This window comes from Lottia gigantea, assembly GCF_000327385.1.
Source record: "Lottia gigantea unplaced genomic scaffold LOTGIsca_48, whole genome shotgun sequence".
In the NCBI taxonomy this organism is placed as follows: domain Eukaryota; kingdom Metazoa; phylum Mollusca; class Gastropoda; family Lottiidae; genus Lottia; species Lottia gigantea.
Window position 1 is genome coordinate 2,069,439 of NW_008709663.1, and position 25,834 is coordinate 2,095,272.

General features: G+C 35.2%; 5 protein-coding genes across 5 annotated transcripts in view; 3 read left to right on the plus strand and 2 right to left on the minus strand.

Moving 5' to 3' along the window:
* The window catches only part of LOTGIDRAFT_218777 (hypothetical protein), a gene marked incomplete at its 5' end in the record, with an annotated part of 16,299 nt that extends 4,770 nt beyond the window's left edge, over positions 1 to 11,529 (minus strand). The window contains 6 exons of the mRNA XM_009061482.1: positions 1,073 to 1,148; positions 2,050 to 2,176; positions 2,375 to 2,464; positions 2,927 to 3,090; positions 6,936 to 6,969; positions 11,119 to 11,529. Of these exons, the coding sequence (XP_009059730.1) occupies positions 1,073 to 1,148; positions 2,050 to 2,176; positions 2,375 to 2,464; positions 2,927 to 3,090; positions 6,936 to 6,969; positions 11,119 to 11,529 (902 nt within the window). The remainder of the gene's footprint in view (positions 1 to 1,072; positions 1,149 to 2,049; positions 2,177 to 2,374; positions 2,465 to 2,926; positions 3,091 to 6,935; positions 6,970 to 11,118) is intronic.
* A 2,153-nt stretch (positions 11,530 to 13,682) lies between these two features.
* On the plus strand, positions 13,683 to 13,940 carry LOTGIDRAFT_125012 (hypothetical protein; the record flags this gene model as incomplete). The annotated part of the gene is made up of 1 exon (XM_009061483.1): positions 13,683 to 13,940. A coding segment is annotated over one exon (258 nt), but the record flags the coding sequence as incomplete, so codon positions are not given.
* A 1,940-nt stretch (positions 13,941 to 15,880) lies between these two features.
* On the plus strand, positions 15,881 to 16,462 carry LOTGIDRAFT_164983 (hypothetical protein; the record flags this gene model as incomplete). The annotated part of the gene is made up of 1 exon (XM_009061484.1): positions 15,881 to 16,462. One exon carries the CDS (start codon positions 15,881 to 15,883, stop codon positions 16,460 to 16,462), a length of 582 nt encoding a protein of 193 aa, XP_009059732.1.
* A 2,069-nt stretch (positions 16,463 to 18,531) lies between these two features.
* On the plus strand, positions 18,532 to 21,928 carry LOTGIDRAFT_234262 (hypothetical protein; the record flags this gene model as incomplete). Its single annotated transcript, XM_009061485.1, has 7 exons — positions 18,532 to 18,610; positions 19,017 to 19,077; positions 19,374 to 19,426; positions 19,976 to 20,049; positions 20,440 to 20,509; positions 20,991 to 21,074; positions 21,532 to 21,928. 7 exons carry the CDS (start codon positions 18,532 to 18,534, stop codon positions 21,621 to 21,623), a joined length of 513 nt encoding a protein of 170 aa, XP_009059733.1. The 3' UTR covers positions 21,624 to 21,928.
* Positions 21,929 to 24,616: 2,688 nt separating this feature from the next.
* LOTGIDRAFT_124873 (hypothetical protein) lies at positions 24,617 to 25,093 on the minus strand (the record flags this gene model as incomplete). The annotated part of the gene is made up of 1 exon (XM_009061486.1): positions 24,617 to 25,093. The coding sequence occupies one exon, from the start codon at positions 25,091 to 25,093 to the stop codon at positions 24,617 to 24,619; it is 477 nt and encodes a 158-aa protein (XP_009059734.1).
* Positions 25,094 to 25,834: the final 741 nt, after the last annotated feature.

Here is a 25,834-nt window from a genome sequence, read left to right on the forward strand (position 1 = left end):
AAAATGAACTGGAATAATGGGGAATGTAAAATGAACTGGAATAATGGGGAATGTAAAATGAACTGGAATAATGGGGAATATAAAATGAACTGGAATAATGGGGAATATAAAATGAACTGGAATAATGGGGAATGTAAAATGAACTGGAATAATGGGGAATGTAAAATGAACTGGAATAATGGGGAATGTAAAATGAACTGGAATAATGGGGAATATAAAATGAACTGGAATAATGGGGAATGTAAAATGAACTGGAATAATGGGGAATGTAAAATGAACTGGAATAATGGGGAATGTAAAATGAACTGGAATAATGGGGAATATAAAATGAACTGGAATAATGGGGAATGTAAAATGAACTGGAATAATGGGGAATGTAAAATGAACTGGAATAATGGGGATTGTAAAATGAACTGGAATAATAGGGAATATAAAATGAACTGGAATAATGGGGAATGTAAAATGGACTGGAATAATGGGGAATGTAAAATGAACTGAAATAATGGGGAATGTAAAATGAACTGGAATAATGGGGAATGTAAAATGAACTGGAATAATGGGGAATGTAAAATGAACTGGAATAATGGGGAATGTAAAATGAACTGGAATAATGGGGAATGTAAAATGAACTGGAATAATGGGGAATGTAAAATGAATTGGAATAATGGGGAATGTAAAATGAACTGGAATAATGGGGAATGTAAAATGGACTGGAATAATGGGGAATGTAAAATGAACTGAAATAATGGGGAATGTAAAATGAACTGGAATAATGGGGATTGTAAAATGAACTGGAATAATGGGGAATGTAAAATGAACTGGAATAATGGGGAATGTAAAATGAACTGAAATAATGGGGAATGTAAAATGAACTGGAATAATGGGGAATGTAAAATGAATTGGAATAATGGGGAATGTAAAATGAACTGGAATAATGGGGAATGTAAAATGAACTGAAATAATGGGGAATGTAAAATGAATTGGAATAATGGGGAATGTAAAATGAACTGGAATAATGGGGAATGTAAAATGAACTGGATGAAATATACTAAAGAAAGGAAGGCTATCTTACACGCAAGGATTATCACAGAAACAGTTTTCTTTTCCATTTTCATAGTCCGCCTGTACACCAACCATACATTTTAATTCTGTAATACAATAAAAGGGATTTATTCGTCTCAATACAAATCTGTACAAGCAAGACAATTCCGTTCATCAAAATCTCGTCCAAAGTATGCCAAAAATATATATAGTAGTGGACTCCTCCAAAGAGAAGTACCATCAGCCAGAATACCTCAAATTCAGCTATCTATATTGTCATATTTTCACTTTACTAGCTGATAGAATTTCAATCAATCTTAATAATAGTATAAATATTTTCCAGAATACCTTAAATTCCACTTTACAGAATGACAATCCGACGTCTGTAATGGCTATAGTTTTCAGCCACACGATTTCAGACGTCGGAATATTATTTTGAAAAGACTAACTATTGAGAATATTTTATTTTATTTCTTTTGATTCTGTTCATTAAATGAAGAGTGGGGTTGTTCAAAAAGATAAAAAATAGATTTCAAGATTTTATAAAACTTAATTCAAAGTTGATTGAATCATCTTAAAGGGACAGTTGCGCCACTTTTTTGATCAATCATACTTTAGTCCCAGAAACTGGAATTTTTTGAGCTAATCAGGAATAGTGTTCACAGCTCACCGTCGAAATTTGAGCCTTCAAATCTATGTGTACCCAGAATTATCTGCTTTTGAATGTTAAAATGACGACTCGTCAATTTGAGATACTTCTATAGAATAATATAGAATATATAGAACAAGTGAGTAAAATTCCTAGTTTGAAGTATCTTTGAAGGAATTATGCGATTTTCATACATTTCTAGTACTTCTGAAGACTATTTTCATATATTCAAGATTAAAATAAACCGCCCAGAAATGGCGTATCTGTCCCTTTAAGCTAAGTTTTCAAGAATAATACTCCTGGTTTATGGTCTATGATCTAAAGTTAAAGATGAAGAGTTTTATAATATGATATTTTACCTGAGATATTCCTACACGGGGAGTACTTCTGTTGAATATTGGCGATAATATTTAATTCTTCCTCATCCTCGTCATAGCAACCGCACCGGGAACTGATCAGGTTCTGTAGACAGAATACATGACACGACTGAAAATAGACCAGAAGATTTAAAACGGTGACAATTCAATATCATGGTCGTTTAAACTGGCCAGCATCTTTAAACCACGATCTTTTATCAATTAATAGATTCACTTTATCTCAATAGTTCGTATACCAGAGTAACAAGGGTTCACGAAGATTCTGGCTACCAGCTGACCCCGTATTGAAAATAATATTAATATTTACCTGTCTCGTGTATTTATAACCATATTCTTCTTGAAACTGGTTACCTTCTTCACAACTACCGTGTGGTTCTCCCAATCGAATTACATTTACCTAGAGTTCAATATACAGATACTGTTAATTGTCATGTACTGTTAATTGTCATGTTTACATCCTCCGCCTAACAGACTCTCAGACTTTCACGTCTTAGTCGTTCCTGTACATAGACATAGTTGCACTGTATGATAGAGACTACATCAGGGATTTAACAATCTGGCCCTACTATCTGGTAGCAAAGCATCCTCAAGTTGAAAACATCAAGGGTTGAAATTGATTTAACTAATCTCAAATTATCGACAAATAAACTACCAATCTGAGACCTTTATTGGACTCTGACTTCCCTGTCTTAGTTATAGTTGTACAGAGACTGGGGGACGTTACCTGTATGTGTAATGAAACGTTGTGTTATATCACTTGAGAACGTCACCTGTATATGTAATGAAACGTGTTTAAATGATAAATAGAAGTCTATATTCATAAAACTGTTGTTTCTTAATGGTTCTTATACTCACTCACCAATCTTAAACCAATATTGGACTCTGTTCCTGAGGCTATAGCTATACCATCGTTCTGGGGGAAGGGGCACGTGTTTCTATCGTGTATAACAACCTGAGCCCCCGACCCAGACGTTAAACCTCGAATATATTCTTTATCTTCAAGATATACTATCAACTGCATACCTGAAACGATAAAATAATATCAAATTTGAACGACATTTAGAAGCGGAGAGAATATATAACAAAAAACACAAGGGAATATAACATGATATAAAGCCGCGATATGGACGAGGTACGGTGTCCGGTGCGGTGTACAATGCGGAATAATCGATACAGTAGAAAATAGAAGAAGTGAACACACGAGGTACAGGTCCGGACACGGTGTGGATACAATTCGTTTCTTCTATTTTCTACTGTATCAATAATTCTGCATTGTACACCGCACCGAACACTGTACCTCGTCTATTCGCGCCGTCTTCATTAGCCCACATGCTGCAGAAAAACTCCATTCATTTTATTTCGTCTATTAGCGGCTTATCATTTCTTTAAAGTATACAGAACATTTCATCTGATGACAACACTGTAAATTGTGTTGAAACATTATGTACTTTGTTATTAAAGAAGTGTGTTATACCATTATATATTTCCTTGTGTTTTCTGTTATAATAATACCCATTATTAAGATGGGTTCCCTTATTTATATTTATGAAAATGAAAATGCTAATACTTATATGAATAGAAAGTAGAGGTGTTCTAATGACTTGGAAAAATACCAGTTTGTCTCACATGTCCATATTTAAGTCCTAATTAGCTAAATTAGAAGAGAATGACCAGCAGAATTCCAATGAGTGACCGATCAAGAAAGGTCAAAAAGTCTTTTCATTGTTTATCCAGACTGTACATGTATGTACATTTATGATTGGTTAAAACTCTTAATTATATACAATAAGAACATAATGATATGATTAAGAATACATGATAATACATCAGAAACACCAATTAATCAAATAGTTTGCTTAATTTGACACTAAAATATAAGGAAAGTCATCTTTAAAGCTATCATGTACGAATAGAAAGAAATTAAGTTTATAAAAGGATCAAAAATTATCTTGATATGCACAGCTGCAAAATTTTTACTTATGTTAACATATGAGGAAAGATAACTTGTGGAAGCATTAAGGAGAAAACAGTCGTTCCTGTACAGACAGATGTTTCTATGGCAATGGTCTACTTTCGATTTCCCTACCTCATAAGTTTGGTGGTCATGGTATATTGAATTTTTTAGGAAACAATGTTAATGGGTCAGGTTTTTCATGCGCCATATTGAAAGGTTTTTATTGTTGTCAATCTTGTTTATAAATTGTAATATAATCGTTTAGCTTACCGTTATTATAACCACTAGTATGAGCCACCAGACCACTGTGTTGAAGAGTAAAACAGTTCCCCATTCCAGTAGTTCCTCGTAAACTGAAGTTCCTACAACACAAATAACTTTGATTAAATCCCCGGGAGAAGGATTGCAAGAGAGAGGGGGGGGGGGGGAGTTCCATCATCCTAAAATACATTACACTATCCTTCGGATCTATTGAAAGTTTGAATAACTTAGTACGAAATTTGTACAAATTCACAATGTCAACTTCGTCTTATACCTTGACTGCAATAGCCACCTTTCTTGTATCACTCTAGAGAATACAGCCAATGCCCTCAACAGGCAAACATGGCTTAATGATAACAATCTTTCTTACCAGGCACCTGATTGGTCGTATTCTCTAGCGTATAATTCAATCAGATCGCTTCATTTATTACATTCCATGATACACAAAAGGTGACTATTGCAGTCAAGGTGTAGGACAAAGTTCGTAATAGCTTGACATTGTGAAGACGTAGTTTGTGACACAAAAAGGTGACTAATGCAGCGAAGGTATACGACGAAGTTCAAATACTTTGGATGTAATATAACATAAACATGTGGAATAACTCACTGGGGATGACAAACTCGACCAGCAAATGAACAATCTACCAACATATCGTCCAGTTGATGCCCCATTTTAATTCTCGTCGACCTGAAAATATATTCATGTTTCTGTTTTGATTTAGAAAAAATGAATATTATGTGATCTGAAAACAGGTTTATAAATAACTTGAAAAGATCTTGCAACTAACAACAATCTGGTTGATTTAAAAGATTCGATAATTTCTGTCGGAAATTTTAAAAAGTTGTTGAAAATATCTTAAAAATAACAGAGCGAGATGTCAAAATTTGGACTATTTTCGCGTCTCAAGAACCGATCCCTTCCTTAAAATATTACGGATTTTTGTGGCAACAATCAATACTGCAAGCATCATTATTCACCGGAAAGATAGCTGACAATTTGGAGAAAAATAGATAATGATTATATTAGTGTTTTAACAGATAATGCTATTAGAAAATAAAACACTATCGTGGATCATCGTGTCCCCCCCCATTCAACATACTTGTTCGACCATGTCAAAACCCGTAGTCGTGATACGATAATAAGACCATGTCAAGACCATGTCAAACCCGTAAACCCGCATTCGTGATACGATAATAAGACCATGTCAAACCGATATTCGTGATACGATAATAAGACAAACCCGTATTCGTGATCCGATAATAAGACCATGTAAAAACCGGTATTCGTGATACGATGTATCGTGGATATACTACCACTCCTTCCCTTAATTACAGAAACGTTTCAATTTCCATAAACAATACACAATACACAATGCTATAAGAGATTTATTTTTGAAATACTAACCTATCCTCTTGGCTGAATAAATATTGAAATTCGGAGATAATTTTAGACATCATGGATTCTTCAGGAAGGGCCAGGTCAGCTTGTTTTTGTATCTGTAGTTCTGCCATGGCAAGCTCTCGCTGGCTGATAAAGTCGAATTTCAGCTGGTTTATAAATTTCATTTCATTTATCGCTTTCACCTTTTTAAATAGGATACTTGCTGGCTTCAGTTTCTTTTCTCCTTTTTGTGCCTGCCCCAGTTTCGTTTTAGGATCTTCTGTTGTCTGCGATATTTCGTCTGTGGATCCTTCCGACGTTTCAGATGATCGCAACGAGGTCGAAGTCGGACTCGTTTCTGTTCGTATCTCTTGATGTTCAGTCGATGCCTTTGTTTGCGGGGGCGTCGACGACTCCGTTGCCTCTGTTGTGGCCTTCTCTTTTGTCGTAGTCGCAGGAGTACTTGTTGTTGTTGCGGTTGTAGATGAGGTAGTTTTTTGCGTTGTCTGTTTGGACGTAGTAGTAGCTGTAGACGTTGTTAATCGTCCAATCGGAATAAAAATGTCAGCTGGTTTTGTTTTTTTGTTGACTGTGTTCACTAAACCTACTTCGGTGTTGGAGTTTGAGGTTTCGGCTGCGGTTAGTGATTTTGCTAAAGAGGTTGTTTTCGCAGTCGCAGTCGCGGTCGCAGTTGAAGTCGTACTCGAATCACTAACCGGTTCATTTTCCTTCTCACTGACTGTCGGAATTCTCGACGTCAATTTTTCTACCACCGCAGCCGGTTCCGTAACCGTATTTATGCTTATAAATGTTTTGCGCTTAACTGTGTTTAAAGTAAAATCTTGAGTTTCTGACACTGAATCAGTTTTATCAGTTTGTTTTGATTTTTTATCATTTTTAATATTTTCATTGTCTGCCTTTTCATTGTTACCCTTTGGTCTGCTGGGTTTCTGAAATAGATAAATACATATTTCATTACATATTAATTATGACATTTCTTATGAAATATGGACCAGAACGACAGTTGAACACATGTAGTCCAAATTACAACTTTACATCTCTGGTATTTGGAACTGTAGTCTGACTATAATATATACAATATACAATATACATGTATTTATTATACAAAATCTGTTATCAATTGACTGTAATAAAGTACTTAGTTAACGACCTGTGTTAATGACAAGTTATCAATAATTAGTAGATATAGTGATATTAGTTGATAATTAGATATTATATTCTATTGATAATAGTACAGAGTCGTAGGAACACCAGGGATAGGAACCATTCCATTTTCATCTGGAAACTGTCCAGAATGGACGTAAATCAGCCTTCACGTTCAAAATTTTCTTTGAGGGTAAGGGACAACATCACCCCATCGCAAACCAATGAAAAAACAATAGTCTCTACCCACACCCCACGATTCCCACCCCCACAAAGTTCGTGAGTTTCTTACGGTCCTGTTTCAATAAATATCCTAATTTAGAAACTTGCTGCCCAATGATTTATCGCCTGCGGATTAACATTAAGTGGGTCGCCGTAGGTCCTCCACTTTCACGTGTTCCTATGGCAACGGTACATTACGATGGTTATCCACACAGTTATTCCTGATTGGATAAATTGGGTGGTGACATATGGTCTACAATGAGATTGTGCAAGCAACGGCTAGATATGGATAATCACGTACTGTTGCTAAAGGAACTTGTCACTTTCAAGAAGTAAATTATATCATGCTGACACTGAAACCAAATTCATTTTCTAAAAGGGGTTACAGTTGACCTTACAACTGGTACAACCAGGAAAGTCCACTGTTGAATATGTACTCTTATTGACCATTCTAAGCCGTATTATAAATTCTAAGAGGTATTTAAATCGGTATTTAGGGACGACTTTATCCCTGTAAGTTGTTATATTGTTTGATATAAAAAATAAATAACAAATAATAAATTTTAAATAAACAGTTAGTAATTAGTAACTATATAATAGTAATTACCATTAATTAATTATACAGAAATCTGTTAACTTTGATACTAATACAATAATTAAGCCAGTTAATACAGCCAATCAGAGCTCTCGGCAGAAAGACGTTAAACAGCGCTTATTGTTTACATATTTTATGTCGAGGAATCTGATTGGTTGTATTCGCTTACGCACAATCCAACCAAACACACCAACTTTTATACTGATAATCCCGCTCTGTGATTTTTGTTATCTAACGTTGATGCTGATGTGAGCTTGTCATAAAAGGGTAACAGGTAACAAAGCCATTTAAAGATGAAGATATAGGAAGCATCAATTGCTCTACTACCATAGGTACTGGTTGATCCAACTCCTCGGTTCCCACCCAAAAGGGGTCCCCACCATCACCCCCCACCTCGAACCCAGAAAATATATTAACAGATATCAAATAGACTTAATGAGTGGTCTCGGGAGAATATAATGTAAAAAAAAAAAGAAATTTCCCGGTGGAGAGGAGACAATCTACTCTAGTCCACGGGCTCTAATCATCTGAGCCTCTGATAAGTAAGTATGCTCGGAAACAGACGAGAGTTAGAGAGTTAGTAATCCACCACCTCTAGGATAATAATGATATAATGTGGTTCCCTCAATAATTTTACCTCTTCCGAACTTTCAGAAGAACCACTACCCCTCTTTTTCTTCCTCTTGCCAAACACCAAGTTTATAATTTTCTTGACTGGATTAGGGGTGGTCTGTTTTTTCTTTGTATCTCGACGTTTCCGAACCCCATTTTCTTGATTTTGCTGAAATTAGTTGTTTTTTTTTATTTCATTTAAACAATATTCATTCATGTATTACAAATTATACATACATATATAAATATATACGCTTGTGTTTCGGAAACAACACTTTTTTAATCCGTTACTAATTACAATGTAGTTTGATATGATAACGGTGGAGTTTTACGCCCTACTATTCTGTACCTTATTGATTTATGTAATGGAGTAGAGTTTTATAGCCGTTTTGTAAAATGATTCCTTAATATCAATATACAGTTCATCCTGCTACAAAATCATGTGATCAAAACGTCAAATTGAAATTAAGTAAATCATACAAAATAAATATTTCGTGAAAGTTTCTAATTTTTTTTTATAAAATGAAAAAAAAAAAAAAAAACGAATAATTTTGTAATAATTAAGATCTAAATTTATAATGACCAGCAGGGGCGTATCGAGAAAATTCCCGAAGGACAAAACTAAATTGAGAGGCTTTTCCCGACCTCTATGGAAATCTAGGGAAAGCTAGAAGTCAATGGAATTCAGATGGATTTTACGTATTTAGAGGACCTAATCTTGACTTCAAAATACGCCGCTGTAATGATATTGTTTATTATAAAATCTACAGGTATTCTGATAAAAAACTACTCTCTATTCACGTACTGAGTTTTATCTTACAAACTCTATTGTTAGATCAGATAGTTAGCTTGTATTTCACTTGTTCATCTTTTACTTTAGAAAGCTCATCTCTCAACCCTTCTCTAAATCATTTACATTGTTCACAGTCTCCAGTATAAAACCTGACCTTGTCATTCATATTGTATGAACAATATAACAAAATTAATTTCCCAAGTTCAAGGCATATGAAATATATATAAGTAATCACAGAGTTAAAAGGACAGTTTGCCCGTCGTTATCCACCATTCTTTCCCGCCCCCTCGTTCCCAATCGCACCCGTTTCCTACCCTTTTATTTCGTCGTATAAATCCAGACTTCGTTCTCGATCCCACCTGTGTCCCTTTGTTACCGACACCCCTCGTTCAATTATACTAGTTTTATTATAAATCAGATATAAAATAGACCGACCTACCTCCTTTATAAAAACATAAAGTACATAATACAGACTGTATATAACAATAGACACATTGTTCAGAGGATCATAAACAAACAACGAGGGGCACGGAGACATGGGTCTCAACATTACCAGGGTGGTTCATTGTGGGTTATGACAGGGTGGTGGGGGGTGGGGGTGGTGGGGTCAGAAATTTTCCTCCTTAAATAGTCAATCAAGACCACAGCAGAAACTGAAAACTTTGTTATGTTACCATTTTTTGAAAAGAATAAAACTGCAAAGATAGCCATTCAGGACTACGAAAGATACTGAAAATCTTGCTGGGTTACCATGACTAAGAAACTATATAACTTCTTAGATTGCTAGTCAGAGTCTTTTGGAGTTGTCCTCATTGGACATTACATTCACAACAGTCAAGGTACTGCAATGGTCCTCTTTCTTCTTTCACGGTCAGTGAGTTGGTCGGATACAGCCAATCAGAGCCCTCGACAGGACTATAAAAATTATTGCTTATTGTTGACAAACTTTTGTCGAGGACAATGATTGGCTGTATTTCCCAATGTGCGATCCAACCAAATTGCTGCATTCACAAACTTCTGCGATACAAGAAAGATGACTATTGCAGTCAAGGTATAAGATGAAGACGTAATACCCTGACCATTGTGAAGATAATGTAGTGGTTGTTCGTATAACAAATAGGTACAATTATACTAAAACCACGTGCCCTTGAGTGGGTTCGGCTTTTAATGAACTGCACCTTGGTAGATATTAAACTATAATTTAAATCATTATAAAAAAAATTAGTCCAGGACCTACGTCAAACAAAACTAAAAAAACATCACCTCGTCCGTAAAGTTAGTTAAATTCTTATCTCATCTACTGGACGCTTTGTCACATTTCAACAAAGAAATCGTCAAAATAAAATAAGTTTTCATCATGGCTCATTAACCCTTGGTTGCTCTTATATTAACCCTTTATTGTCAAAATATTAACATCATAATCAGTGAAGTTCAAACCGGGAGTAAAGGGTTAAATAATATAGTTTGTGTTCTTCTGACCGACTTTAACAACAGAGGCATTGAATTGAAAATTCACTTGAACAATATTTAAAAGAATGTTAATTCGAATTTTAGTTTTTTTTACGTTGAATTATAAACTTTTAAAATCTGAAACCTTTGTTCATTGACGAGAAAGAAAGACATTAAATTAAAAATTCATCCCAAATTGAAGCAGACAACAAAATTGAAATTGTAGGTAGGGTGATCGTCAAGTATATAAGATGTTATCCTTGTAAAATTATTGCCAAGAAGCTTTGACCAAAGACCATCTGTTCAACAGGATCAGTGAAAACCAAAGTTATTCACTTAGAAAGATCTTTGCAACTAGTAGAAAGGATCATTATCACCTAAATAGTTATACTTTTTAACCAAAGACCATCCTTGAGAACCAAAGTTGTAAAATCAACTCCATGTATAGGTTTGGTTTGGTATCAGCTTGTAGAAAAGATTCTCGTGAACCAAACCTGTTAACCTCGTCAAAATGGTTGTGAAGAAGTTTAAGTCAGTTGGTAGGCAGGGCCCCTGAGAACCTAGTTCTAGTCCTTTGTTTCATTATTTCAGAAAATTCAAATGGGAAAAACCCAACTTACCTTGTACTCTTCAAGTTTTCTGACAATATTTCCTGGATCGGCGATATCCACGATATTTCTTAATGCTGGTGATGCGAGGTAGAGTTGAGATTTTCTGATGGGGTTCACATTACAGACGGTGATAGCAGGGAACTCCAGGGTACTGAAACCCAGGGATACAGTAGAATGTTTCGGCCAGGAGTAGTAAGTGTCGAATAGAAACTTCAGATGAAGAGTCATGGCGCCGAGTGAGGCGAGTAACAATAAAGTCCATATTGTTTTAGGAAACCAATGCTTTGCAGCGTTCACATTCGGCACTCCTTGCATAGATGTGGAATCCGCAAATTTTAAAACAATTTTCTTTAAAGAGTTTTTCGATTTTTCACCATCTTTTGATTTATCTGAATTCTCCGAATCGAACGAGTTTGACATCGTGGTATCTGACCAATGTCGATTTTTCTGAAAAACAAAAAACAAGAGACAAATTACTGAGAGAAATCATGTTTATTCTGTCCCAAAGTTAGATGATGTTTTTTTCTATTTCAAGAAGTAGATATGATGTTTTAGTTAAATGTCCAAAAGAAACTCTTTTCAAAATCTTGGGTGATGTTTTTTTATTCCAATAAACATAATAACAAAATGATAAAAAAATTAGGAGCTTTGGCAACATCAATAAAGATTAAATATTCATCAAAATCAGTTAGCACATAAGCCATAAGCCATGTTTAAATACAAGAAGTATAATCTATTCTAAAATCGAAAATGCAGTTTTGCTTTGAGTGCATTGTGGATGTTCGCTTTGCTTACACAAAGGACAGATCCTTTAGTGGCATCAACTAAGTGATTATAATGAACACAAAACATACTTGGATAACAATTACCGATTTATCTAAACATCGCAACGTTTCGACGATTATACTCTCGTCAAGCGAAGTGTTTGATAAAAACGAGAGAACCATCGTCGAAACGTCGCAATAACAAACACCTACATAATTCAATGGAATCAATTCCGATATTGAAACACCCTAGATTAGGTCCCTAACTCATACCTACATAATTCAATGGAATCAATTCCGATATTGAAACACCCTAGATTAGGTCCCTAACTCCAGGCATCATTAAATAGGAAACTTGTAAAAATGGCGTTTTGGTTGTCATGGTAACAGATTATATTATCTGTGATATATTTCAGTAATCAACACCAATAATACTGATGATAATGATAGTATTTGATATTATTAATTTATATTCAATTAAAGATCAGCGTCAAGTTCTCCCGAACTATCGGAGTTAGATATCGAGAGAATTTTTTTTTAGGGCTGCATTAATTTCTCTAAAATATTACACAGAATTAATCTGGGAGTTTAATCAACACAACGTTTCAACAATTTACATTATAAAAGAGTTTCTTTGTATACGTCTTTATGCTTTTACGCAACGTTTCAAAGTTATACACATCCAATGTTAAGCTCACTACTTTTCGATATCAACGCAACGTTTCAACAATTTACAACGTTATTATTAATGTAAAGTCCACAACTTCTGGGTTTTAAAACAACGTTTCACAAAATTTACTATATCTGTTTACAGAGTTATCATATGCTACATCGCAACAACGTTTCAACAATTTACAGTACCAATGCTAGATAATATAATCACAACATCACATTTTCATTGTAATAAAGTTTCGTGGTATACGTCTTCAGGTCCCTAACACAACGTTTCAACAATTTACAGTGTAAACGTATAGAACACTACTTTTGTGTTTCTTTAATTTACCGTATCAACACAACGTTTCAACAATTTACGTTATAAATTTACAATGTTGCTCTATACCTCTTCAACACAACGTTTCAACAATTTACAGTGTAAACGTATAGAACACTACTTTTGTGTTTCTTTAATTTACCGTATCAACACAACGTTTCAACAATTTACGTTATAAATTTACAATGTTGCTCTATACTACTTCAACACAACGTTTCAACAATGCACCTGTGTTGTTCTATACAAGTAATAAAACCTACCTGATATGTCAGCCTGGAATCTTGTGAATATAGAGAACCGTTCAGACTGTCACCGTAGATCCCTCTCTGACGGGCGAACAATCTTCCTATTTCATAATCACATTTACTCATTCTGATTCTTTAGTCTTCACCTACAACACGATCAGAGGGTCAGGTTTCATAGTAGTCCACCTTCGGGTCTTAATATCAGGTTTCATATCAATCCACCCCCTCGGGATCCTAGGTGTATTAATAGTTCACCTTCTCGGGATTCCGGGTGTATCAATAGTCCACCCCCTCGGGATCCCAGCTGTATTAATAGTCCGCCCCTCGGTATCCAAGATGTATTAATAGTCCACCCCCTCGGGATTCCAGGTGTATTAATAGTCCACCCCCTCGGGATTCCAGGTGTATTAATAGTCCGCCCTCGAGATCCCAGGTGTATTATTAGTTCGCCCCTCGGGATCCCAGGTGTATTAATAGTCCGCTCCTCGGGATCCAAGATGTATCAATAGTCCACCCCCTCGGGATTCCAGGTGTATTAATAGTCCCCCCTCGGGATCCCAGGTGTATTAATAGTCCGCCCCTCGGGATCCCCGATGTATTAATAGTCCACCCCCTAGGGATCCCCGGTGTATTAATAGTCCACCCCCTAGGGATTCCAGGTGTATTAATAGTCCACCCCCTAGGGATTCCAGGTGTATTAATAGTCCACCCCCTAGGGATTCCAGGTGTATTAATAGTCCACCCCCTCGGGATTCCAGGTGTATTAATAGTCCACCCCCTTGGGACCCAGGTGTATTAATAGTCCGCCCCTCAGGATCCCAGGTGTATTGATAGACCGCCCCTCCGGTCTTACTCCAAGTCGTATTAATAGTCCGCCCCCTCGGGATCCCAGGTGTATTAATAGTCTGCCCCTCGGGATCCCAGGTGTATTAATAGTCCGCCCCTCTGGTCTTACTCCCAGGGCTGTAAATAACGTCTGTATGAGACGGGAATTCAAGGGGGTGGGGATGGAGGGGTGAGGATGAGATTTACACCTAGATCGCGGAGCGTTTCTGTGACACATCAGGTTAGGGGGCCACAGAATTTTCGAGGGGGCATAGGCAATATTGTCCCATTGTAAAATGATACAAAAATTTAAAGTGGGGGAGTGTGGGTCCATGGAAACGCCACATATTGGACGTAAAACATTTATTATCATTACTCACCTGTTCTCACGTTTCATTGACTGTTTACTTTCACTTTATCAAATACTCTTCAATTATCCTATATTCTTTCTATCTATTGTTGATGTCCATATGAAATTTTAGAAAATTGAGCATCCACGAATTCCAAAATATTTAAAAACAAATCTGATTTGCCAAGAGTTTGACAAGTTGTTAGTCCAACGTCTCACAATTTCTCCACAAATCTCTTGAGCTCGTCACAGAAATCAACTTTGTTGAATGTCTCTAGTGAATCCTGTTCCGGTGTTAGAAATTGTCCGGTGTAAAACTCCAAATATGGCCGAATTCAGTTGACAGTTAAAAGTCCCAGTGGGAAGGTTTTGTTGGAATGACAGGGTCTTAAAAACCTGTAATTTAGAAATAATATAACAATCAACAGCAAAGTAAACAAATCAAAATTTCTCACTAGGATATCTTTCAGACCAGGCTCAGTGATTAAAATATTATTTAAATAATTCGTTCAGAGGTTTGACCATGAATACAGAGTCGCTCTTAACTGTCCAGGTCGCCAAAACTATATTTTTAAGAAAAGGAAATCGCAACTAAAATTATAAAAACAAGGATTACATTAATGAAAAGCCATGAATGATTTACAATGTTTAAAGGAATACTAGCTGTTAAAATGGGCATGAAATTCTCAAACTATACGAGTATATATTCATCAGTTCGAATTGCCAGGTGTCATGACTAAAGAATAGAATCTCTATATAACACATATATTCATTAAACTAAATAATTATTGAAAAACACTTCTAAGCATGTCTCAAAATTACTAGTTTTATTGCTTTATAGGACTAAAGAGGGATTCTGTTATGACACCAAGTAAGTCCACTGATGAACAAAAACTCATTTTAACGTAAGAGGTAGTAGAACTTTAACAGAAACTGATCATTCTCTGTCCAAATCTTCCAAAGAAGAATCTCACCATAACTCCATGTCCCGGGCCTGTGTTTTCGTTACTTTGTCACCAGTGCTATACTACAATCTCTTTTCCAAATAAAATATTTCAATCACAACCTTAGTCCTAATCCCCTGATGATCTTCAACAGTATCAAAATACACAATGTCCTGTGCCAGTCTTTTCGAAACGTTTTCACTGATACAGCTTATATTCCAAACAAAATAGTTTTAACACAATCCAATAAGTATCAAAATACAGTGTAAGCTAGCATAATTTTACGTCCTGTGCCTGTGTTTTCGAAACATTCTCACTGATGCACATTTTAATCCAAAAAATATTTCTATCTAACCTTACCCAGTTGTATAAATGATGCTTTCGACTCTAACTTGTTTAAATTCCCCTGACCTGCCAGCTAATTTGAACCACGGGGTGTGGACCACCAGTGCGTATCAAAAATATAAGAAATTTATTTCACAATTTTATAATAACATAAAATAAGGATTGTTACCTGAAGCCAAACTGAAGGATTTGTACTGTGGTCCGTATAGACAATGATACTGTTCAGTATCGTTTCTATGAATCATAAGATGAAGGGGGGCCGAGCAGGGGCTACATACTTTTCCTTTCCTATATATAATGATAAAAATATGGAAAGTTTCCAACAGAACAGAAAACAGAGAACACAGAACACAGAGAACAGAGAACACAGAACACAGAACACAGAACACAGAAAACAGAACAGAGAACAGAGAACAGAGAACACAGAACAGAGAACAGAGAACAGTGAAAACAGAACAGAGAACAGAGAACAGATAACACAGATAACAGAACACAGAACACAGAACAGAGAACAGAGAACAGAGAACAGAGAACAGAGAACACAGAACACAGAAAACAGAACAGAGAACAGAGAACACAGAACACAGAAAACAGAACAGAGAACAGAGAACAGAGAACACAGAACACAGAAAACAGAACAGAGAACAGAGAACAGAGAACACAGAAAACAGAGAAGAACAGAGACCAAAGAACAGAGAACAGTGAAAACAGAACAGAGAACAGAGAACAATGAAAACAGAACAGAACAGAACAGTACAGAAAACAGAACAGAGAACACAGAACACAGAAAACAGAGAAGAACAGAGAACACAGAACAGAGAACAGTGAAAACAGAAAGAGAACAGAGAACAGTGAAAACAGAACAGAGAACAGAGAACAGAGAACAGTGAAAACAGAACAGAACAGAACAGTACAGAAAACAGGGACAAAACCAGAAAAAACCCTGGAACAAAACAGAATAGAAAACAGAATTGAATAAGTGACGAGTTTTACCCTCTTCCATCCTCTCCGCCCCCTTAGAATGAGCGTGCCCTAGGGTCAGGATATCTGATAATAATGAATAAAGAGTAAAACTGAAGATAAAAATGTAATAAAATAAATATCTAGAAGGTAAATATCGTTCTGTATTAAACTAGACCTGTTTTTATTTCAGCGCCATGTCAAATTATTGCCTGGGCTACACACATTTCGCTTCATTGGCTTATATTTAATTAGATATAACGGTTGTATGTTTTTAATAATCCAAAAGCTAACTAATAAAACCCCGGAAAAATGAAATGACTAAATAATAGATTCTCTGTATCAAGCCTGTAGCCTTGATTTTACGAAGAGACAAGTAATATATACGGCGGGGCAATGGTGTATGGTGTTTATAACAATGATGGAAATTGTCGGTTATCAGAATACAATCATAAATTGCAAAATAATTTTATTTTTAAATTGGATACCCTATGATTGGTTAAAGATAAAGTCATAAGAACGGGATTGTGGTAGAAAGCATGTAAGATTACAAAAGAGACGAAAGTTATTTCATTTTGTATTAGACGGCCACATCCCTTGATAGTGTTTGTTTTTCGGGAATTACGTCTCAACATTGTTTAGTATAAATTTTGTTTTATTTTGTTTAATTTTGTCAGTTTATTAACCCGATTTGTGTCTAAGTTTCCAACTGAACCCGAGAAAGAAAAGAAGTTGTCAGATCTTGTTGACAGTAGTAGAGTGATGTTCATTATTTATCTAGAGTATTATATAAAGCGAATGAAAGTTGATAGCCAGTTTTCTCCTAACAGTTTTTATATTTTTTTGTCCTCAGATTAAAGATCTGTTCGTGACGAAGATTAAAAAAACTATCAAATAAATATTATTAGTAATATGAATCCTCGACATTTGGAAATATAAAGAGAGTAAATTAATAACTATGTCCTGATAAATTCCCTCATTGTACACTGCATGGCGTTGACCAATAGATGCAGATAATTAAAACTTATAACTCCATTTTATTTCAGTTTGTTAAAGGTGCGGGCACACGAGCGGTCTTGGTTGGAGATTTTTGTCTACGACTTGAATCTTGAGTAAAATCTTGCGTGGTCCCGTGCTTCCACGACAAGATTACCGTCAGGATTTATAATATTAAACAAGTTTGATATTTGTCTCTGATAGTTTTATCATCTGCAAGACAGAGTGTCATCATCCAATCAGATTCATTTACTTTCAATTTCATGCTCCGCACGTGATTATCGACAAGATGGAAAACTACCGACTGGAAGTTTTAGTCTCCTCGCGTGCCCATGTCTCCGAACAAGACTGTCCGTGTGCCCACACTTTAATGATCCATAGCTGACAAATTAATTGTGAATTGGAATTGAATTTTATCATTAAAACATTGTAAATTAAACGTAGAAAGATTTCTAGAATTTGCTATATTAAGTATGTATGAATATAAATAATATACTTCTATACACTGACTATATGTTTTAAAAGGTTTGAGATACGGCGAGGGAGACATTTCTCTAGAGTTTTATTGTAGAATAGGCTCGATTGCTTAATTTGTTCGTACAACGAAAGTCCTTAAACCAGCTGTCCTGATGTGGATTGTGTATCAGAAACATGAGAAAAGATCTAGTCAATTAGCTATTAGTAACATAATTACATATTATTATGATCGTAATTCCCTTTTCAGTCCTGTCTTAAAACCCTCTCCATCATTAGATTGTTTAAGTAATTGAGTCATATTATACCTTTGATAAGTTTTAGATTATTTTTGTTTTTATTTTATCAAGTCGTAAAACATTCAAAATATTAGATAATTGTTCAGTTACTCAGAGTACAGCTGTGGTAGCTCAAAATGATAGATGGTCTTTTTGTTGTCTGTTTCCATTAAAACCAAGAGTTGCGTCCCTTAATTTATTTGCAACGTGTACAAGGACTTGATAATCACGTCAACTGTCAACGTTTAAAGATGGCCGACTTTTCAATAATTTCCTTGGTTTCGCTTATAATTTGCATCACCCTTTCGACTGCAAATGAATTGGCAAGAGGTAATGAACGGAAACTTATCGAGAAAAACATTGTGCGACTGCCAGTTGTGAAATTGCGGTCTTTTTATGATAAATTTTGACTGTATTTTTGGTTTCAGTTGCTGAACAAGTCCCCTCCCTCTCTTTTTCGAATCTAGCACCTTACCTGTTTATTCTTCTGCTCTGCTGATCCCAACCTCTTTCAACAGAACCAAAAGCAAGACAATTAGACCAGGATTTTGTCTTTTCCTTTTTTATTTTATGATGTATTAATAAGATTCATAAAGGTAAAAAAAAACTTGTCTTAAAACAAAGGCTAGATTTATATGAAATATTACTATCAAGAATGACTATCAGAGGCTAGTTGAGAGTCAAAATAATTCTAGCAAATTTCACCTCATTCTTTGACTATTATGTGTTATTGTAGGATGGAATGACAAGATAGATTGGGTTAAATTAGAAGATGGTTTAAAAATTTCACAAACAGAGTAAGTTTTCATGTCAATTATTTTCTTTATAAAAAAAAGTAGGCATTTACAATCAGATTGTTGTCTGCTAGGTGATTAAGTGCTGTGAGTTCGAATCTTTCTGGAAGTAGCCTGAATTTCCGAAAGGACCATGTAACTTCTGTGAAATAAACTTAATTCTGACCCATGTTAAATAAAACTCAGTTAATTACAATAATAGCTCAATTTCAGTTGAACTTTCTGAGTTCTAGTTTGTCTACAATCTAATATACTGAAATAATCTTTTCATTTCACATTACCGTTATTGTTAATTTCAGACAGAAACCTCTGATGATTGTAATTCATAAATCTTGGTGTGGAGCCTGTAAAGGTAAAGATATTTTAAAATAATCTATTTAAAGCAATAATTATATTTGACCTTTTGTGATCATTTTTTTGAGCCCATTTTTATTTAAAGAAATTAATATTGGATATTTTTTATACTTCTAATATTCCAATCAGAAATGAGTTAAAGGACAAGAAATTGTTGTTATTTTTTTATACACCTTACTATAGTTAAAATAAAGATATTCAACTGCCCAAATTTTTAAATTATTTTTAATTTTTGTTTTTTTCGCTTGATAAAGGGATAAGTCCCGAAACATAGCTATCACATTTACTCTAATTCTATCGAGTTTTCCCTACTGTTTGCACGTTATCGTGTGGTTTATATTTTCCTTTATAATCAGTCGATTTTTTATTAAAAAAATACAGAAATCTCAGCAGCTCAATATGCTTCACAAGAGTTCATCTTTTATTGTCGGTGAAAGGGTGAAAGCAGAAACCTGACCAACTCTAGGAAACACTAACCGTGGCATGAGAATTTATTTTGACCCAATCACAAAGTCAGTTGTTTCTTATGTTGAAAATTATATTACAGCTTTGATGCCAAAGTTTGCTGAATCTAAAGAAATAGAAGAACTGAGTAAACAGTTTGTAATGGTCAATTCTAGGGTAAGATTGAATTGTTTTTTAATATTCTTATTGATATATAATATACTGGTACCTAAAAGAAAGATCAATTAGCTCGAATTCTAATCTTCTTAATTCCTAATGGCTATTTTATAATTATTAATGCCCGATTGCTATTTAGAAATTCTTTTTTCTGTTAGCCAAATTGATTTTGATTTAATAGATCTTTTATGAAAGATAATGGGAAGGCATGAATTAACTAGTATCACGTCTGGGCATCCTCTGCAGCAAAGTTTGACTGCTAAAGTCTACATTATTTTTCAAATTATATTTTCATGAAAAGTTACTGTGAGTATATCAAATTACCTCCCTTGACACAGCAGATTACCTCCCCTCATCAGAATCTTAACATAATATGGTTTATATTTGTAGGATGATGAAGAACCAAATGAAAGTCAGTATACACCTGATGGTGGTTATATACCTCGTATCTTATTCTTAGGTTCGTTTCCTTTTAGTTTTTTTAGAGATCTATGTATTAAGGTATAAAATGTGAATAGAAGGCAACTCTGGGGATATGTACGCCATCATTTAAACCAGGCCTGTATATTAATATGGATGGGACAGTGATACACTTTATCCAAATAGCTTTATATACCTGTTTATACAAGATAGGCAGTATATATGATATACTGGTATAAAGGATAATCATGAACCTAACTTAATGACCTCGTAAAAAAATGTTAGTCGTCCAAATTTCCCTCATGATAGAAAATTTGATTGAGTTCCACAGCTTACACTTTCTTAATTTGATTTACACCATCATGCAGGCAAGTAGCTTTAGATTATCATTTTCTGTTGGTACATAAAGTCAAATTCAAAGATATTTTTTTAAGTTTTGTGTTTGTAGATGAAGTCAAATAGTAATATTTAGCTTGTTATGCTACTGTTTATGTATTTAACTTCTGAGTTTGTGTTTGTAGATTCTAGTGGTAAAGTAAGAAAAGAATTTATAAATGAAAACGGAAATGAAAGTTATAAATATTATTATCCAGCAGTATCACACAGTAAGTTTATAAATTCTTAAATTATCAATTCCTTGAAGTCATTGAATTGTATAGATCGAATATCTGCTTGACTCTATTCCAGCCTCTGATAGATATTTTGACAGTTGTCAGCTGGAGAAGGGTCATAAAAACTAGGCCCTGTTTTATGGGGATTTTCCAAACGTCCATAGGTGTGTTTTTTAGACATGTAACCCAGGACAGATCAATTTCTAGAGGATTGGACAAGGACCAGCTGGCAAGAAGGATTCTTGTGAACGTAGCTTGTTCTGGCATTGGATATTTTTTCTTTCTCTATCAGTTGATTATGTGAAATATTTAAATGTTTAGGTATAAGGGCGTGAGAGCGGTCATCACGCTCGCGAAAGCACTGGTACAGGCATCAGAATTTTTCCTACCTTGAGGAAGACGGCGCCTAACCTATAGGGTTAACCTTCAAGATATAAATTTTTTATTGTAGTTGTAGAGAGTATGGAAAAAGTTTTAAAAGCCAAAGAAAAAGGAGAATTAACAACGAAACATGAGGAAGAGGAAGATAAGGTGGAACTTTAATCTTTCATTTCTCCACCAATTCCATTTATTCATTCTTTTATCATTTTCAATAGCCAGGAGGTCAATTTCATTAAGATACATAAGATCCTATGGTAAAAATATAACTCTAGTTTATGGTATGGCATGTCTCAACTATCTGGAAATTCGTTGAACCGTGCGATAAACGAGGCTCCACTATATATCTAAGGATGAAGTTCTGGCCATGTATTCTCGAAACAATCTTAGTGCTAGAACGTTCTAGGGTATTGACTTCTATCACTGTTTGTGGAATATCCTAGCAGTAAGATTGTTATAAGAATACTTAGCCTGTGCCCTGTTACTCAAATACTAAAATATATGATCTGTTTTGTAGTAAGAATAGTCTTTTTCAATGTAAAATTTCACAGTTTCACGTATTCTAGAAACCATCTTAACGCTAGGATGTCCTAGGGTCTTATCTTCTAACATTGATTCTAGGATATCCTAGGTTCTTATCATCTAACATTGATTCTAGGATATCCTAGGGTCTTATCCTCTAACATTGATTCTAGGATGTCCTAGGTTCTTATCTTCTAACATTGATTCTAGGACATCTTAGTGTCAAGATCGTTTAGAGAATACACGGCCTGGTTTTTATCTTATTTTTGGTGAATTTGTCCTCAGTTTATTGTAACCCCTTTTCACATTAAATACCATAGACCATTAGTGATTAGTGGTTATCAACAAAACCTGCCAAAATTACATTTTCTTGTGTTCATGTAGTTAATTGATAAATGAATTTTGGCAGGTTAAGCTTGTAAATTTATTATTATTATGAAACTTTTTTGTTGGAATGTTTGTTTTTTGTCAATTGGGCTTCGGAATTTTAGAATTGATTGCCAGTCATGTCTGACCAGAGCTCTAAACTGTCTATTTGGCTGTATTTACCAGTCATGTCTGACTAGAGCTCGAGATTGTTGATTTGGCTGTATTTACCAGTCATGTCTGACTAGAGTTCTAGACAGTTAATTTGGCTGTATTTACCAGTCATGTCTGACTAGAGCTCTAGACAGTTAATTTGGCTGTATTTACCAGTCATGTCTGACTAGAGCTCTAGGCAGTTAATTTGGCTGTATTTACCAGTCATGTCTGACTAGAGCTCTAGACAGTTAATTTGGCTGTATTTACTAGTCATGTCTGACTAGAGCTCTAGACAGTTAATTTGACTGTATTTACCAGTCATGTCTGACCAGAGCTCTAAACTGTCCATTTGGCTGTATTTACCAGTCATGTCTGACTAGAGCTCTATACTGTTGATTTGACTGTATTTACCAGTCATGTCTGACTAGAGCTCTAGACTGTTGATTTGACTGTATTTACCAGTCATGTCTGACTAGAGCTCTAGAATGTCGATTTGACTGTATTTACCAGTCATGTCTGACTAGAGCTCTAGACTGTTGATTTGATTGTATTTACCAGTCATGTCTGACTAGAGCTCTAGAATGTTGATTTGACTGTATTTACCAGTCATGTCTGACTAGAGCTCTAGACTGTTGATTTGACTGTATTTACCAGTCATGTCTGACTAGAGCTCTAGAATGTTGATTTGACTGTATTTACCAGTCATGTCTGACTAGAGCTCTAGAATGTTGATTTGACTGTATTTACCAGTCATGTCCGATTAGAGTTCAAGTTTATTTTTTGAATGGGCCGTTTTTGTCCCTTGTTTGTTTTTGGACATATTTCTATTATTTATTCAGACTTTTGAACTTTGATCAGTGATCAACATTATTAGCTATGTGAACTCTCTGAAACAGTCTTTATTAAACCACATTTAAACTGTTATTACCTACTTGGTGCTGGCCATTTCTAGTTAAGTTTGTTTCTCTTTTTTTTTAAACCATACCTTGATTGTTGTATTTATTGATAATTTCACAGCTCTATGAATATTGCAGTAAGGAGGCATTACTTATTATTTTGTGCTTTCCCAATTCCTGTTGCCCCAAACTGAAATTTAATACCAGCACGCCTGAATACAAAATAAAACACTTTTAATGGATGATATAGACAAAGGCGGTATAGACAAGGAAGATATAGACAAGCGAGGTGTGGGTTAGCTATAGCATAAGGGCAAGTTTTATACAATTTTCACCCTGTCTATACCTGTTCACCCAACTACTTAGCAACATGTCTTAAATCAAGCAGAAACCTTTTAACGAAGTTTGAGTGGCATTACGGGGGTAAAATATATAAAATTCTCCCGGTCTATGTCTGTGGACTGACACTTAAATTTGCTTCCATCGGCAAGATAGCTAGGATAGAAACCTTATATCTACATGTATTATTAAATTGTTTGTACTTATTGACCAGTAATATATTATGTTTTAGTATAAAACAAAACGCCAATGTTTGGTGATTATTCTAATTAGTTAACTGTGCACTAAAACCACCTCACCTTGTATATTTTTCATTGCAAGCCACTTAAATGATTTCTTAAATTTATGCATTTTTCGAATTTGTAAATTTTTCTTTATAATTTTGGTCCAAAAATAGTTTAATTTATATTGTGTGATTTGATTGATGTTATTTTAATAGAGCCTGAAAAACAATCTAGAATATATTGGTTGTTTTCTTTCCACTACGAAGTCTTCTACATCTTTGTAAAACAGTGGTTCCCAACCTTTCTCAGCCTTCACATCCCTGGAGCAATCTTAAGGACGTAAAACTCCATTCATTTCATTTTTACGGCAGTGGCTCTTCTCCCACTCTCCCCCATTTTCAAATTCCATACCAATGAGTTCTTAAATACCCGCTGCTATTGGACCATCTTGACAATTAGTGGTCCCCACGCCTGATGATAAGGAGAAGCGCCACTAGAATAGGCTGTGGTCGCTGTTCCTCTGCATAGCTTTACCTGTTTTCATTAACTCAATAAGATGGATTAAACAGGATATAAAACTCCATCAGTTTATAATATTTATGCAAAATAAAACAAATATAACAAAAAGCCGAAAAACATAAAAAAAAAGACGGAATTATTCGAAATAAGTGGCGAAAACTGTAGCGACACACATAATGTTACCCTTGGTATAAGTTGCACTGGCGTAATTGTCCACGTCGCTCCCCCACAGACACCGACTGGCCATAGAAATGCCTTGATTTTTATTTTCACCAATGATAACTTCACAAATAAACTTATATCGATGGCTGAATCCCAAGTCTTTCATTTGGTCTTTGATAATCGATGACAAATCCTGAACAACTTTAGAACAGAATTTACTGTCGTAATCTTCTCCACCAAGATACGAATCTAAAACACCTTTAATCACCTTTTCAGCTTGACACGCATTAAATCGTTCTTTAGTTTCCGGGGCTAGCCGATACGTATTCTGTACCTTCACGTGATTAAAAATACCCTTCTGACCCAACGACAGACCGGATATACTACTACGACTAAAGTGAGACAATCGGCGACCACTCTGTCCATACTGGACACTCGGACGAGGTTCCATTCGGGACATTCTGCGAATATTCGGATGTGTTGTCAGTCCCTCGATTGTATCTCGATTCATCACGGACATTCTCCGTCTGGGGTGTGCGACTCCGTCTTCGTTATCCTTATCCATTTTGTAGGTTTCGAACTCTAATGAACCTTATTTCATCCAGTCATCGATTCCTGAAATTAGAAAAAAGGATGGAATCAATTAAATGTGTCTCGAAAACATTGACCACGGAAATCAAAATCTACTCGGATTCTTGGATCCTTTCAGATGATCACTTACTCCTCGACCTGTCCTGTTGCAATACTAAATGAAAACTTACGAACAATTCCAGTACTAGAATGATATACCTCTATATACTCCTCCACCTGTCCTGTTAGAATACTTAATCAAAACTTACGAACAATTCCTGGATTATAATTATATTTGATATACTCTGAGTGAAAATATCAATCCTCGGCAAATCCCTACAATTTCTAACAATCAATTCCAGTCCTCGAAATATACTTGATAAAACACATCTACTGACAATGTTGATTCTTTGTTCCACCCTATACCAGTGCTTCCGAAAGTCGACTCGGTGTCGGCTTTCACCCCCTAATACCTTGACCTGTACAATAGGGAGCATCAAAGCCCACCGTCCTGACCACACATCCGTTGACCACGCTTAGTCTCGGACTAGAGTTCCATAAATACCAAACCAACAATTCCTAGACTAGAATTCACAGTCATTTCTCAATGAAGTCTTTGTTC